General features: G+C 40.2%; 2 protein-coding genes across 2 annotated transcripts; one reads left to right on the top strand and one right to left on the bottom strand.

Moving 5' to 3' along the window:
- Window positions 1–3,213: 3,213 nt before the first annotated feature.
- LOC133906768 (large ribosomal subunit protein uL14mz-like) lies at window positions 3,214–5,574 on the bottom strand. The gene is made up of 4 exons (XM_062348770.1): window positions 5,455–5,574; window positions 4,970–5,029; window positions 4,374–4,477; window positions 3,214–3,817 (listed from the first exon to the last, which is right to left on the bottom strand). The coding sequence occupies exons 2-4, from the start codon at window positions 5,001–5,003 to the stop codon at window positions 3,443–3,445; spliced, it is 513 nt and encodes a 170-aa protein (XP_062204754.1). The 5' UTR covers window positions 5,004–5,029; window positions 5,455–5,574; the 3' UTR covers window positions 3,214–3,442.
- Window positions 5,575–7,672: 2,098 nt separating this feature from the next.
- LOC133906741 (uncharacterized) lies at window positions 7,673–8,702 on the top strand. The gene is made up of 2 exons (XM_062348727.1): window positions 7,673–8,084; window positions 8,466–8,702. Exons 1-2 carry the CDS (start codon window positions 7,928–7,930, stop codon window positions 8,609–8,611), a joined length of 303 nt encoding a protein of 100 aa, XP_062204711.1. The 5' UTR covers window positions 7,673–7,927; the 3' UTR covers window positions 8,612–8,702.
- The last annotated feature ends 7,586 nt before the right edge of the window (window positions 8,703–16,288 follow it).

Genomic DNA, 16,288 nt, shown 5'->3' with positions numbered 1-16,288 from the left:
TAGCAGTGGTATTTTTTTTGGTGCTGTAATGACTTACTGCCTTTTCTGTTTTCTTCTCTATTTATACGCTGCTGACCACTATAATATGGTCTGGATCAATCAGTTAATAACTACAATCATTAATATTTTAATTGGTTATTATTCTCCCTAATCTGCTAGTTGAAAATCTCTAGGTCAATCAGCTAATAACTACAATCATTACTATTTTAATTGGCTATTATTCTCCCTAATCTGCTAGATAGAAATCTGCACACATCAAACCTTATTGCTAATAAGCCCTACTATGGGGGTAGATTAGAAGGTTTCTCAAAAGCTGAAGAGAACTCATGTAATAGCTGTTGTATTGGTTGAGGATTTTCCGAATCTTCTTTTGTATGTAGCTCTTCAGTAATATGAAAGAATTCAGTAAGAGTACATTCTGGTAGCTCAGGCAACACACCTTGTAATGTCAGTTATGACCCTTTATATAATATATACATCCATTTAAGGATCCAATGGACTTTCTTGGGTGAAAAAGCTTCTAACCAATCTATACCTAGTATCAAATCATAGCTGTGTAATGGTAGAATTTAAAAGGTAGAATGGAATTGGTATCCTTGAATAAACCACTCAGTCTGAACTAATTCAGATGTGCGGTGCAGAATGGCCCCATTAGCCACATGAACTCTAAGTGGTTTAAGCACAGATGATACTCCATGTAATTTAGATGCCACATGAGTACTTAAAAATGAATGTGAACTGCCCGAATCAATTAAAATCAGGATAGGAGTATGTTAAATGTACCCATGCAGTTTCATTGTGTATGGTGCTTCCTGTCCATTGATCGCAGCTTCGAAAAGAGCCGCACATATATGAGCTTCTGAATCGTGAGATTGCTGCTGTTTCGCGGATTTGAAATACACTGTTGTATTCGAATTGCTGTATGTAACACTGAATGTATTTAATCGTGGGTAAGCCAGTATGCAAACGTATATGAGAGAAACATGAGACAATGTAATTAAAACACGTAACTTCGTTCATTCATTATCAAAATCATAAAGTACAGTTTTATAGATTATAATTACTCACACACATATGCATATGCTACCTGACTGAGTCTTTCGGCGATCGTTTGTTCTGGTTCCCGTGGCCTCACAAAGCCTCCGGTTAATTACGTCCGTCTCTCGAGCAACCTTCGATTAAGCTAAACTGATAGTCGTCAGATTCAGATCGTTTTCGAGTCTGCAAAGCTGTAGTCACAAGCACAGACTAAGCAAAGTAAGTATTAGAAGTAAAACAGGAAATAGGATAACAATCTAGCATGAGCCTTTTAGACTGTTTATTCTTGGATCATCATCGGCTAAACAACCTTAGAATGTATGGTCACTCATCATCGGCTTCAGCCTCAGGTGATGTAAGAAAGTAGAGAGAGAGTCTAGCTACACGGTAGTTCACTAGCAACAATCTCGTAGGAGCCCGATGAAATGCGCGATGTTTCTAAACTCCTATCTACAACCTCTAACCTCAATCCACATCTTAATCTCGATAGCAATTCTCAACAGACAATTCCTCATAAGCCTCATCGACCATATCTCAAAGCAACCAGTACTTCCACAAAGGCAAGACCACAAAGGCAACCAGTACGTTATACAGATCGAAATAGTCCTCACTGCGTGATTTCCATAGCTTGGGATTAGTGCCGTCAAATATAGGAAAATTCAGTTTCGGGATTTTGCTGTTATACTAATGAAATCCTGAGGTGTGACTACTGAAACGATAAAACCCTGAGAAAACCTCGTGACGGTGAAGGATGCTCTAGAAGCACATGATCTATGTGCTTGCATAGTACACTAATCTCCATCTTGAGATCGTCCATCGCGACTTGCATCTGCGGCTTCTAGATGCCCATGGACACCAGATGTTGTTCAAATTGCTTGATGCGACCTTCTTGTGTCAGATCTGTGTGGACCGGTTGCTTCTCGAGCGGTTGTTTCATACTTTTCATCTCAGCGAAAAGGATCTTGGTGTTGAGATCCATAACCCTGATCTAGCGCTGGAATCTTATGAAAATAACACCGATCTGGTGCCGCTCTGGAGACCTATGACCATTTTCACAAGATTCCAGGCAAGATGAGGGCCATGGGATCCCAACATCAAGATCCTGGCGTTGTCATCCCCGAAGTCGGGAACAGCGCTGCTGACACAAAACGATCAAGGAGCGCTACAGCTCCCCTCGATCAGCCGGTGACCATGCGTTCCAAAAACAACACCACCAACACGCACGGAAGAATCCGATCAATGCTAGTCGGCAGGATTATATGCTACTGAATTTAATTTCCTCTTGGGTTCTTTTCTTTTTCGTGCGAATGGATTTCAGCTGCAAGAAAAGATGTGGCCTGTTATGCCGCAGCTGGTCGATCGGTTACCGCTGACGAACGCGGCGCAGAGCTCGGCGGAGCTGCGCCTGGCAGCAGCTCTGGTCGCGCCCGGCCGCCACGACGACGGCCGACTGCAGGTACGCCGACGCCGCGTGCTTCAGCAGCTGGTTGCGGACGCCGATGTTGGACGCGTCGAAGTCGTGGCACGAGTACTCTCGCCTCAGCTCCCGCCGCCGCGTCAGCGGTGCTGACGCTCCCGGTCGCCTCCCTCCTCTTCAAGCACGTCGCGGAGGCTCGTGTACTCGATACTGCCGCTGCCGCTGCCGCTGCCGCTCCGGCTCCACGGCTTGGACCGCCGCCCGTCCGCTGCCCGCGCGGACACCTCCAGCAGCGGCGCGTCTGCGTCCATCGTCGCCAAGTCCCTTCAGAACTGGAATCTGATGCGCTTCTTGTGCTTTGTCAGGTGCAGTTTGACAAGAGAAGAGAAACGAGGCGAGCATGCATTAGCATTACGCCATTGCCAGTGTGCATCTCTCCTCTGGCTCTGCTTAATCTTAGGATGCATGGCCTAACTCTGACCAGGCCAGAGATAGCTAGCATTGTACGATGAAACTCTGCATGCCTTCAGATCAGGATCAAGAGCAAGGCCAATAGCTCACATCTCATGTGCAGGGGAAGATTTGCATGGAAATATTTCTGCCACAAGGCAACAAGAAATAAATAGATCAATCTTGGCTACCGATTTAAAATTTGTGCAACTCTTAAATGACTGCCCCTCACATGATCCAGTTCATGTGAAATTATGAACTGAACGCTTTGTGATGACAATATACAAGCAGCTCATGCTAATCCATGGTACAAGAAAGAACCTGAGCAATACGATTCATGTTACATGGAAGTCCAAAATGTGTTTTCTCAGGATCCAATTCATATGGTTCGTATTCTCTTCTCAGGGTACATTATTGAAAACCGAAATGGCTAAACCGGTGAAATGCACTAGCATCAAGAGAGAACCAAAACATCCCATAACATTTTTAAAGGGAAACACCATACTCATTTCACTCTGCAGAACTAATGCCAGGATCTCAAACGATGTGCTCAGCCAATGCCAGGATCTTGAGATGCTTCTTTTTCCTGAGCTCATGGGGCACAGGACCAAAGACACGAGTGCCAATCAGCTCGCCTTTGTTGTTTACAAGGACAATTGCATTGTCATCAAACTGGATCTCGCTGCCATCGTTGCGCCCTCTCTTCATAGCAGCACGTACAACCACTCCATAGACTACATCTCCTTTCTTGACCTTACCACGAGGTTGTGCTTCCTTGACGGATCCGATAATCGTGTCCCCAAGCCTTGCTCCTTTCTTCCCCCTCAAGGCCTGAATACACATAACCCGCTTCGCTCCAGAGTTATCCACTACCTTGAGGTTGGTTCTCATCTGGATGAATGTTCTGATTTGCTAAAAAAAGGAATAAGAACTTATGTAAACACTCATTTTCTTGGAAAACATCCACACTGAAATACACAAGCATTTTAAGAGAACTTTATATTCCAGTAATTATCTTGTTAGGTGTTAGCTTCACACCATACTTATTTTTTTCAGAAACTCATCTCAATACTTAGCTGGTTTCATCAAACTGTAAAACTGGTCGATCAAACATGCTCATGAAGAGTATCTAAAGAGTGCCATGTAAAGGAATACAGTTTGTCATAGGAATTCAATCTGCCAAAGGATCTAACTGTAATCCTACCGCCACAGCTTATAATGGCAAATTAAGGCTACTGAAAAAGGCTCAGGTATTAACAAAAGATATTCAAGTATTCAAATGTATGAAGCAAGGTTGCTGATAATTAAATAAAATACTGGATGATGGATATCATGGGAAAAATGAAATGCAGACAATTGTTCATTAATCACACCAAGACTATCATTGCAAGTTGCCATATGGCTTAAAAGAGAGAACACATTGATATGCTGACCAATAAAATGTTTCTCCATGAAAGAGCCAGCTTACCTGGCTGATAGCATCACAATGAGAAGGTCTTGTAGCTGCCTCAACAGACGAGCTGACAGCTCCGAACAAATTATTTCCCAGGTTTCCCATCAAAGTACGTCCAACTGTATATATCAAGAAGCATTTCCATGTTTTGGATTAGATATGAATTTCTAAGGTCTAAGATATCAATTTCTTATGGCTATGCATCAGTTGCATCTGCATAGAATCAGCGATGGACTTCATCATGATTCACCACCAGATCACATCCATAATAGCTACAGTAGCTGGTTACAGACTTTCAGGGAATTAATCAAACACAAAACACTGACAAAACTTGAACTGAATTTGCACTGGCAGTCATGAATAATGATTTTTTCTCCAAGTTTAAAGATATGCAATGCCACGCTTTTTCCTCGTAGCAATGGCATCAGCCACAGCTGCACATTAGCAAGTTTGATTTTCATAGAAAGACAAGACAGATATCAAATAATACGAGAAGCCTGTTATTTAAATCTAAGATCATACAAACAGATCATTTTTACTATCTGAAGGCAGGTAATGTGTGATATGCCCTCATTGTACAATTGAAAACTCTGAGGCGGTCAAACTAATACCCGATGAACATTTTGACCTCAGGAACGCTGCCATTTCTCGCTATGCTGCTCTTCACTTTCCTGCAGCGAAAAACAGGAGCAGAGACGCGTTAAACTCAGCACAGCAAGTACCTCGCACAACTGCACAAGACCAGTACAATCAAGCAAAACACATCAGGTCATACACAGCATCCATTGCACAGGAAATAAGACACTCTAGGGATCCAATTGTAATAAAGCCGAAACAAATCTCCCTAATCCTTATGAACGCAGAGGCAGAGACGAACCAAGTAGGCCTCGGATGCGGAGAGAAACCGAGAGATCAATACAGCTGCGCAGTGCCCATGCGTACGCATGCATCTAAGCGAAATCGCCAACCAACAGGAACAGGAACAACAGCGAGAAGAACCCTACCGAGCCGAGTACGGAGCCCTAAAACCCTCTCTCGCAACAAGCCGGCTTGAGCGGGCTGTATCGCAGGGAACAAGTACGAAGATTTCACTCACCTTGTTGAGCTGGAGGTGCGAGACGGCGGGGCGGCGGCGGCGGCGGCGACGAGCGAGCGAGACTGTGAGAGAGCAGAGCGAGGGGGAGGAGGTGGGCTCTGTGTTTAGGCGACCCTGAAAATGGGCTCCGGTCCGGACCAGCCCAGCCCATATATAACCATGGGTTAATAGTGGGCCCAAATGAAACTGGGCTGAGAGTTCGAACGAACGGTCCAGTCCATGCTTGCCATGGTCAAAATAGTTAGCGCGACATCACCATACCAACAATAAGTGCATGTGTTTGGTCGGACATGACTCATTTGTGTTGCACATTGCTTAATACTATATGTGATCTCCATACATGCATCGAGAACGAAGTCGTATAGTATATACTACTCAAGGATCGAATCATTGTTGTAGCTAGCAAGCAACTTTCTGCAATCCGGTGTGCCTGCCCTGGTTAGGAAAAAGCTGTCTCAGCTTGGATGAAACTGGTGGCTGCGAGCGTTGGAGAAGACATGCCATATCAAAGAGGTAGTAGAAGTTGTGCAATGAAGCAGGCCACATGTTCATTGCTCCTCCTTGATCTGCATGTGTTTCGGTCATCTTTTCTAGCACTAGCCATGCGATGATCGACACGTAGTCTTTTTGACGCAAATTTAGATATTTATTTTTTTATTTATTCCATCATTTATAAATAATTGTTACTTTTATATTTTACTATTAAAACTTTGACTACCAATACATTCAAATATTTAGTTAAGTAAAACAAAGAAAGTATCACTAGATTTGTAATCAAAAGTACTTTAATCATATCTAATTATTCTAGCTATTTACATAAATATTTACGGAAAATACGAACTGTCGAACATTCAATAGAAAAGGCAAAAGGTTCCTCCTTGATCACACAAACACAGAGCTATAGTACACCCGGCGGCCACATGCATGTGTCACGCATGTGTGTATAAGTAACTGATTATAGCGTGACCTTTGCTTGGACAGAAGCTGCACACGGGCTCTGATTTAACTAGACATGAAACGAGAGGCTCATGAACCTGCAGTCTGCAGAGCAACAGTAGCGAAGTGCAGCTCTCGTTTTTCCTCGTAACTACTACGTCTATTTTTAAATAGATATTATTTTAAAAATTCATTTATATTTAAATAGATGTTATTTTAGGTTTTTAAGATAGTGTTTTAATAGAGTGTTAAAGGTTATTAAAAGGTAAAGTTTTAATTTAACGACTGTGGTGGATTGATGACTTATATGCTATTGATAAATATCGAAGAAATTAAGAGAAATAATATATCATATATGAAATAATTTATTACAATCTTATTTTATATATCAAAGATTAAAAACCGTAACTCCGAGCAACAGTAGTATACAACTTCCAAGTACTCGGAGCTCTCTCGATCTCTGTCCTTTTGGCAGTGCACTAACTCCGACGCACAAGTGCTGTGCTGTTGGGACTCGCAGCAGCAACCGCCGCTGCTGCGACGTGTCACTTGGCCGCCTAGGACGCGTGTCACAGCTAGACGTCCCCTATTGGCGTTCTTAGGACAGTCAACGCACCATCCACTCGTGTTCTTTCAGGCTCAGTGCTCTTTATTTGTACTGTGCATGATGACTCTAGTGTACGATTGCTTTAATTGTACTAATTTACTCCAACAAACTTGATTACTTAAACTAGTCAAATTATGTATTCTCCTCTCTGCCTGATCACTGCATACGTCTACGCATGCACATACTGATCACCGGAGCATTATGCTGTTGCTGTTGCTCCTGATTGATACTTTTTTTTCATAAATATCTCTACTATTATCTTCGGTTTTTTTACTTGTCACCAGTTTTTTAATATAGTAACTTTAACTTTTTATTATTTTCAAAAAAATATAAATATTTAAAATATACAATATTAATAAAGTACATTTTAAATACATTTAACTACGAATCTAGTGGTAAAAATTTTTAGATACTAATAAACTTTTTAAAAAAATATAAAATTTAAATTACTATAGTAAAAAATTATAGACAAGTAAATGAAAATAAACATAGTATTAACAAGCACATAGTATTTTCTTTTCATGATCTGCCCCCCAAATCCTGACAGATGGGCCCCACAATCCCGATGCCGCTGCCCTCCTCCCGCCGTCGCAGCACCCGAGTCTGAGGGCGGCCCTCCGCCCGCTCCTCCGTGCGGCCTTCTGCTCCCCCGTCCACCGGATAAGGTAGCAAGAATCGACGACCACTCGAAGCGCAACGAGCGGCTTGGCGACGCCGAGGCAGCCTTAGCCGTCTCGTATGCCCCTCTGCCTCTCTCTGTTAACTCGTTAAGCTCGCAGGCGCGGCGCGTTCGGCATTCGGGAGGAGGGCGCCCCGCCGCACGCGGCGTGTTCGACAAAATGCGCCTGTGAGGCCCGCCGGTCGCTGTGAAGGTTCTAGGATGGATATGCTGCCAGGTCGGTCGGAGCGCACGGCGCGGCACGCCCTCTCATGAGGCTGGTCACCATGACCGGCGCGCCGACCCTGCGGCAGCTGCACCTGGAGGAGCGGCTCCTGCAGCCTTTTCCGCGGGACATCATGTCATGGACTGGCCAGTTCTATAGCGAAGTGTTCAATGGATTTGGCGATTTTCATCTGCGCGAGAATGGTATGCCAAAGCATCACCAAATTTCATCGTTTTCCGGCTTAATGTTTATAGTTCCCAAGTATGAATATCAATCATCATGTGTATCGTAAATGCAGTGTGCTCCAATACTTCTTTGAAGGATTCCCTAAATGATTGCGATTGTCACTTGTAGGATAGAGAAATGCAGCTTTTTATTGGATACGTTAAAGTAGACAGGTGTTGCTATCCCTGATTTGATCTATCTATTTTGAAATTCGGTTTAGCTTGTTAGAATATTAACTCAGCACCAGCATTTATCCTGAGTATATAGGGATGCTGATTATTAGAAATGTCCATGATCTGCATCTTTTTCCAAAGAGCTTAACTTATTCATCTCCTTTACTTTCCTTTTTTTTTTTGCAGACTATGCATTTAATCATCGTAAGTTTGGTGGCAAAGCTCAGTCAATAACGAAAGATCGTTGGGTTCATCACACATCTTTCTTGTGGGATTATGGTGTGAAGAATATGGATTATCTCAAAATCCCAAAGCGTGCACCCGAATATTGACTGGTACTTTTCTATCTGTTGATTTTGTTGATTTGATTTCCAGGATCCTTTATAGATAGACATTGAGAAGAAGGCATTGCTATGAGCCTCTGCAGTTAGATTATGAAATTTGAGCATTATTTGTCTCGATATGTTTGCACAAACATAGGGAAACTACTCATTCTGTTCGATGTTGTCTAAATAGTAGAGGTTTACCAAAGAACTGGTGGTAATTGATTAATCACGAGTTAGTTTACTGCAATACTCAATAAAAGCACAGGGTCAAATCGTCCCCTCGGGGTATACTCCTAATCCGGTTTTCTTCCAATGTCAACTCTACGTCGTCATATCACGAATAATCACTAAGAGTAATTTTATAATACTTGCTACGCTGAGAAATGATGTGAGCTTTAATTCGATCTGCACATTAATTAAGGATATAGTCTACAAAGAATCATAGATGTATTCTGTAAATATGCTACGTTACTTTGTTATTTTTATTCATCTTATATTCGATACAAAACAATCTAATATTTTGTTTGTAATCATGTTTACGATAAAACAATAGAGAATATCGCTATGTTGTATGTTATATTTAATTAAGGTATTATTTGTACATCATATTCTTTTCCTTGTTTTATATTATTTTAATAATAAGGCAGCCGTTCAAAATATAAATACCATTGCAACACACGGAGACCGTATTAGTAAATATACAGTGTTGTTCTAGGTACCTAGGTATATGCACATAAATAGTTGTTTCAGTCTGGCATATTGTCTCTTTCTTTCCGTCAGTGTCAAATGTGGTTACTAGTATATATTGTTTGTGTACGCAGCCGTAGATTAACCATTTCTTTAATAAAGTGTATACTTTTTTTATAAAAGGTAGATTAGCCTTTAGATGGTAGAACGCATGCAGTGGCGGTTGCTTATTTGCAACCGAGCTCTTTAGATTCGGTCGTTCGCAAGTGCAGACGCGTTGTTTATGGACGCAGTTGGTGCATGGCAAGTGCAGATGTTCTGATCCGTCAACGACTCTTTTTCCTAGCTTTGACATTTATGCGCATGGTCAATGCCACCCACTAGTATCACACACAGGTCGGTTTGATTTAAGGTGACCTAGCCTGTTAAGGTTGAGTAGTACAAATCAAATAATCAATTGGTTAACCAGTCTTATATTGAGGTGTGGCGGTGGCTGTATATGTAGACACACACTAGTGTAGTAGAACGACTCATCTAGCTAGTTTCTTATTAGGAGAAAAGCAACCTCGAATGAGGTGAAGATTCGACACGTTAGCCCTCTACTTTTGGATATTGCACGATGTTCGATACAGATCTTTGATTATTATTTTTAACTTTAATATATTTATATACTTTTATAAAAATTGTGATATTATGAAATTAGTTTTAAAGACATATTAACATATATAATTTTTATATTTCAAAACTAAATATTTGAAAAGTTATAAACAAAATCTTACCAGTTTAACCAAATCTTATCTAAAAGATTATGATTTATGACCGAAGGAAATAATACATTTAATATCAGAAGGGTGATATATAAGTTGAAATGTATCTTGGTTTATTTGTGATGAGTGGTTGATAATGTTATTGATTTGGTTTGATAATTTATGAGATTCTATAAACATGTTTATGTATTATAATTATAATCATAACTAATCAAAGTTGTAGAGAAAAATAGAGTCGACGTTTTTATCTTTGAGTCTAGAAAAAATGTATTCATCAGATGGTCTGGTGTGGATGGTTCAATGTTAAAAAAGTTCACGTTAGAGCATTTCAGTTTAGATGCAAAAACTGATATGTTCATCCGATGATTCGGTGTTCAAGCAAGATTCACACTAGACTATTTTCCACGAGTTTTACAAAATAGAGTGTCTGGAGCTGTACTGCACACTGAATACTCCAGTGTTTTAAGATGTTCACAACAGATGCTTTATTGGACCATTTGTTTCAGAGATGTTGCAAAATAGGGTGCATGGTGCAGTTGTACTCACCGAATGATCCGATGATGGGCTTTGTACACACCGGAGGCTTCATCAGAAGGTTTTTTAAGGAGATTTTCAGTGGAGAAAATATTGCACACACTGAATGGTCCGGTGATCAAGGACTATTCATATAGGAACATCCGGTGTTCACGATTTTTTAGATGAGCTTTTCAACTAAGGATTTTAATTTTGACTAATCTATAATGGAGTTGAAGATACGTGTTTTGCTTATCTTTGTCATATGTAGGTGATGGATGCAACTTGACGGTCGATAGTGGGATGATTGGGGCTAAGCATCGTGTTTGTGTCGGACGATCAAGGAGGCTGAACGGAATCAAGGGTAATCCTAATTGTACACGTGGAGAGAAGGCAAAGCATGGAAAGACGAATAAAGATGTTGTGTTGATAAAATCAAGCGAAAGGGATGCCGATGCAAATAATAAGGTGACCCAAGAGATCAGAAACGAGAGAGACATGTCAATGGTCAAGATCGCAAGATAGAGTACACATGTCGATATCATAAGGCTTACTTAAGATGTAAGCAACTGACGGTGAGTCACGTTTTGAGAAGTGTGTATGGCGATTTTGTAGTTTGACCTTAAAATCGTGGGAAGGAGGAGTGCATGTGACATCATCGTGAAACTTGCGTTGAGCTGAAGGTAAGTAATGCAAGCGCCATGACCGTCCGATGAATGAGGAAAAAGATGAATAAAATATCCTTAGTGGTAGATAGGAGTGTATTAGAAGAGAGATGTATTTTAAAAATAATCTAAGAAACTTAGGGATCCAGGAACCTAGGTTATAGATAGTGGGAGAGGGCTGGTTGAGCCCTTTTGAGATAGCCATTTGAGTAGTGTACTAGGATGTTAGAGGAGAAGAAGAGTAAAACTTAGCTGTTGTATTAGGTGAGAGTTTTTTTAAGCAAAAATATTTTATCATCCGTCAAAATAGGGTGTTCCTCTGCTCGTAATGAAATTGTTGGTTTCTTTTGTGCTTGTGTTTATCTACTTCTAGTTTTTTTTATTGGCTCCCTTATTTTGTTTGCAAGTTCTCCAATGTTTATGGTAATTTTTGTTTTTGATGTTGACATGAAATTTTCTACCTTATTAAAGTTATTCTTTTTGTTACTAGAGGGACAAAATCGCATATGAGTTGATTTTAAACCATCCCCACCCTCTAGATCCATGAATTTGGAGAATTCTTCATCGGTTCTCATTTATTTGGATCTAAGTATTTTTCAATTAAGTTGCAAGCGTTTGTGAGTGACAACACTTGGATTGATTTCTTATGGACATAGTGTTTAGATCCATCTAGTGGAGTCATGATCTTTTCATGATCATTGTGATTTTTCTCTTGTGTCTCCAGGTTTTTTTTTCAGGTTTTTTTTTCCGCTCGATGCTTTGAGATGTTATGTGAGAAAATAAAAAAAGACAATCACAAATTTGATGAGACAGTTATTTATCTTCTCTAATCACTATTCTGTATCCTACACTTATGGTCTTAAAAGTGTTAGATTATGTTATAGTTTATGGCTCTCGATAAATGTGATTATGCCAGTAGTTTATGATGGGTTCGTACTAGCTACTACGTACTGTTACTTTTTGCAAGTTTATGTGGATTGGTGATTCTACTACTATTGCTTTTTGCCTCAAAAGTAGAAAACCAGTGCAAGATATTTCTAGCTAAGAGATAGATAGTGTACTACTCTAGCTCATGATAATGCTAACTATCCCTGTCCCTGAAGGGATACACCACATTGCCTCATCGTGACAAGGACGGCAAGTTAATATTTTGAGTTTTAGTTATTTGCGAATAGCCGACGGTTTATTGCTTTTCTTTAGAATTTTCTCAAATGGCCGAAATCACAAACAAGACTTTACCAACTAAGAATAACCAACAAGGAATTCACAATAAAAAGGGTATTTCTACTTCTCAGGTGATTGAGATTTTGTTTATGTCTCAGTCACATTTGTGACCGTAAAATCTTATTGCTTTTATGGTCACAGACCTTTCCACGGATTTGTGAATATAAAAATTACACCAGTTTTCATGGTTATGAGGTGATTTCTTTTCGGCCACGCTTTCATGACCGTAACAACAAAAGTATGTTACGGTTGTGGGAATAGATTTTTATGGTCAAAATATAACAAAGACATATGCAAAATCTCAAGCGAGTGGAAACTAGCAAACCTGATTAAAAAAATTGTACAACAAATGTACTGGTTTTCGTGTCAAACTAGTCCTCGCATAATTTTCCTTTCCTGCTGCTTGATGGCATCACTGCATGCGTCCTTCCCCTATTTCTATATCCCCTTAATATAAAATAGGTTGTCTCTAGAGTTGGATGAAAAGTTCGAACCTCGTGAGCTAGCTCAATTTGCGTCTAGCTGGATTCGACTCGGTTCGGCTGTTCCAAAATTTAACGAGCTGAGTCAGAGTTTTAGCTCGTTTAGATAATGAGTTAGCTCACAAGCCAAACAAACCAAGGCTATCGTCTGCATCATATCACACTCTTTTACTATGGTTATCAATTTACTTATTAGTCATCTTTATCTTCGATAAAAAGGTTCCTCGCTAGCTCACTTGACTTTCTATTGGCCAACTTCTCATTATGATGCAGCTTTTATCTTTTTTTTTTTCTTCCATCGATCATTTCTTCAGGTTTTGTATGCATAGACGGATGTGTGGGGAACACTGTTTTATATATTTTTGAAGAATTTTTTTGTTTCAATAGCAGAATATATATAGGTGGATCTATCTGCTATTGTGCTGCATGCGAGTTTAAAAAACATTAAGAAGAGATTCAGTTTACAACAATTATATATCTGATTAAACCATAAAAAAAGTAATATACTAAGTAGATATCATTATTATTGTTATATAATTTTATCAATGTATTTTTCAGTAAATATTTATATATTTTTCATCCTAGTAACGAGTTATTTTCTTAAAAAAATAACAAACTACTCGCAAGCCAAACAATCCGAGTCAAACCAAACTAGCTTTTCTATTCATTATATTAAACGAACCGAATTTAAATAAACTGAGCTAACTCGTTATCTAAGCCCTACCTACCCCGCTTGCCGGATTAATCTACGAACCCCTCCATGTATGTGGTGGGGTGGGTTGGGGTTTATCTCCACTGATCAGCAAGTACACTAGCATAGTGTAGCTCATTCCGTGGCCTGGTCCTATTGGTCTCTTACAGTAGTCGATCTGCAGAGGGATTCTAGTGATGGCCGAAGGGTGTAGCAACCAATTCGCACGGTTATGATCTGTTTGACATTTATATTGGATCTAAATGTTTTGCTAAAATAAAATAGTTTATACCTTAATTTTTAGTATAAAATACGAACAAAATGACTCATTTAAAAATCCTTATTTTATTCTTAGTTTTAGCTCTAATTTTTTTTAAAAAATAGAAATACTCAACTCAAGAATTTCTCGACATGTCCACATTATTCGTGTGCCCTAATCATTCCACAACTGGATGACGTTTACATCTGGTCAACTCTTTCGCCCTTGCAAGTTGCACTAGCCCAGGTACTGTTTCCATTCGATACCCGTTAATTATTCATTCATTGTTTAATTAACTAGGATTAGAGTGCAACATAATAATTAGTTAATAGCTAATCATTTAGAGTACCCATTCGTGTCGCTGTCAGGGGGAGAAAGCGACGCGTGTAGAGCGCGAGCAGCAGCAGCCTCCTTACCTGCAATACGTTGCCATGGCCGGCTAGCTTGTTTCTGGTTCAATCGAAGATGAGACAGTCCTGTCTGCTTTCGTTGGTGAGTGGTCTCTCGGTTCCTTTATTAGAAGAGAATATGCTTCATCGTTAGCGGTTTGAAAGCTGTTTTTTCTACTTTTTTTAAAGCCTTTTTCTCTTTAGTTCTTCTACCGATTTAGTTTTTAAAAAAGCTTATTTCTATTTCGATCCCTTGAGCTCGTGATGCGACGTCGCCGTTGCTCCCAATGCTGCGGTCCGATCGGGTGTACGTGGCCAGCGGGCAGCTGCGTGCGTGATTGCATGATCCCTAGCATTGCATGCAGCTGGTCGCTTCGCTTCCCTGGCTCTGGCAGGGACTGTACTGCACGGTGCGGTGCGGTGCGGTGCCGTGGGCGCCAGGTCAGGCCCTGCGCCACCCGTTCAGACGGCCGGCCGGCCGCCTGTCAAGTATGGCATGTCGTATGTATACATACGTACACGAGCCGTGGATGTCTCCTGCATACGTATGGCAGATGTGCATGCTGACGAATACTCTCACTAAGTGCTCGATCGTCTATAGTGGAAGCAATGTAGGATCGAGCGATTTCTCTTTTGTTCATTGTTCATGCATGTTACGTTTGTAGCATTTAGATGTTTAGGTAGATGGTAAATGTTTTAGTGATTAATGATAATTATATTATTATGATTATTAATTTGAGATGTTATGAAGTTAGAGCTAAGAAAAGATTGAATTAGATGAGCTCAGTGAAGCTCCCACTAAGATAGTCTGATGTTGTGATTCTTATTTTCACCGGAGTATTTTTCTTGGTTCGAACAGAAATTACATGTGTTGACCGGATGATCCGGTAGTTAACATGCAAGTATCACCAGAATTTGTTTTTTGGCACGTGTCCTAAAATTTTCGAAGTGTTGCACTGGATGGTCTGGTGTTACCTCAGTGAGAGCAGCGGAGCTTTTTCAGTGAAAGCAATATTTTTTAGTCAAATGAAGTTGAACTTACCAGATTATCTGGTGATTGAAAGGTGCGGTCACCACACTAATTTTTGCAGAGAGGTTGCTTTGGACAGTTTAAAGTTGTTGAGTTCACCAGATAATCCAGCGATGGACAAAACGAGCACTAGAGCAATTCTTGCAGAGAAGTTTGCAACTGTTTAAAAATTAGAGGTCAACTGATCGGATGGTCCAGTGATAAAGGTATGCTCACTGGATGTCTACACCGGACTGTTCTCAGCAATAATGGCTAAGGACTGTTGGCACATTGTGGTTTTAAAATTTGTATTCACCGGATTATCTGGTGTGAGTAAGAAGATGCTCATAGGATCTTTCAGTGTTAACAGAAAAAATGGGTTGTTAGGTTACGGTTAAATTTAAATATCTAGCCTATAAATACCCCCTCACTTGATCTCATATGGATCTCTTACGACATCCGAAGAGCTCATACACTATGTGTGTCATCAAGTAGCAAGGGAGTGCATTTGAGTGAATTTCAAAGTTCTTAATTGAAGGTTAATGACATATTTAGTGTTTGAAGAGTAGCAAGTATGTATCTAGTTATAGTTTAGGCTTGATCTTGGTCAAGTGAAGCTATTGGCTTGTTACTCTTAGTGGTTGGCAATATCTAGCCGATCTTTAGTGATTAGAGGTGTCTCGGTGAGCTTTTGGAGTTCTTATGGGAGCCCCGGGAAGAATAATATGCTTGGTTTGATGTCCACCAATTCGGAGATGAAGAAGTGGCAATTATGAGTGAGCACTTGAGACTTCGTGACTCAAGGGGAAGCGATATCCTTTGTGGATGCTCCAACGAGCACTAGATAGGAGTGCCAACTCCTCGATACCTTAGGAAAAAATTGATGTTCTCTTATCCATCTCTTTACTTCTCCGTATTTACATTTGATCATTTACTTACTTGTAAGCTTTACTTTCCGCATTTACTTTGTGTTCTAACTTGCTTGTTTTCTTGCTTC

The sequence above is a fragment of the Phragmites australis genome, chromosome 23 (assembly GCF_958298935.1).
Source record: "Phragmites australis chromosome 23, lpPhrAust1.1, whole genome shotgun sequence".
Taxonomy (NCBI): Eukaryota; Viridiplantae; Streptophyta; class Magnoliopsida; order Poales; family Poaceae; genus Phragmites; species Phragmites australis.
The sequence above is the reverse complement of the archived record's forward strand: the minus strand, read 5'-3'. Positions and strand labels throughout refer to the sequence as shown.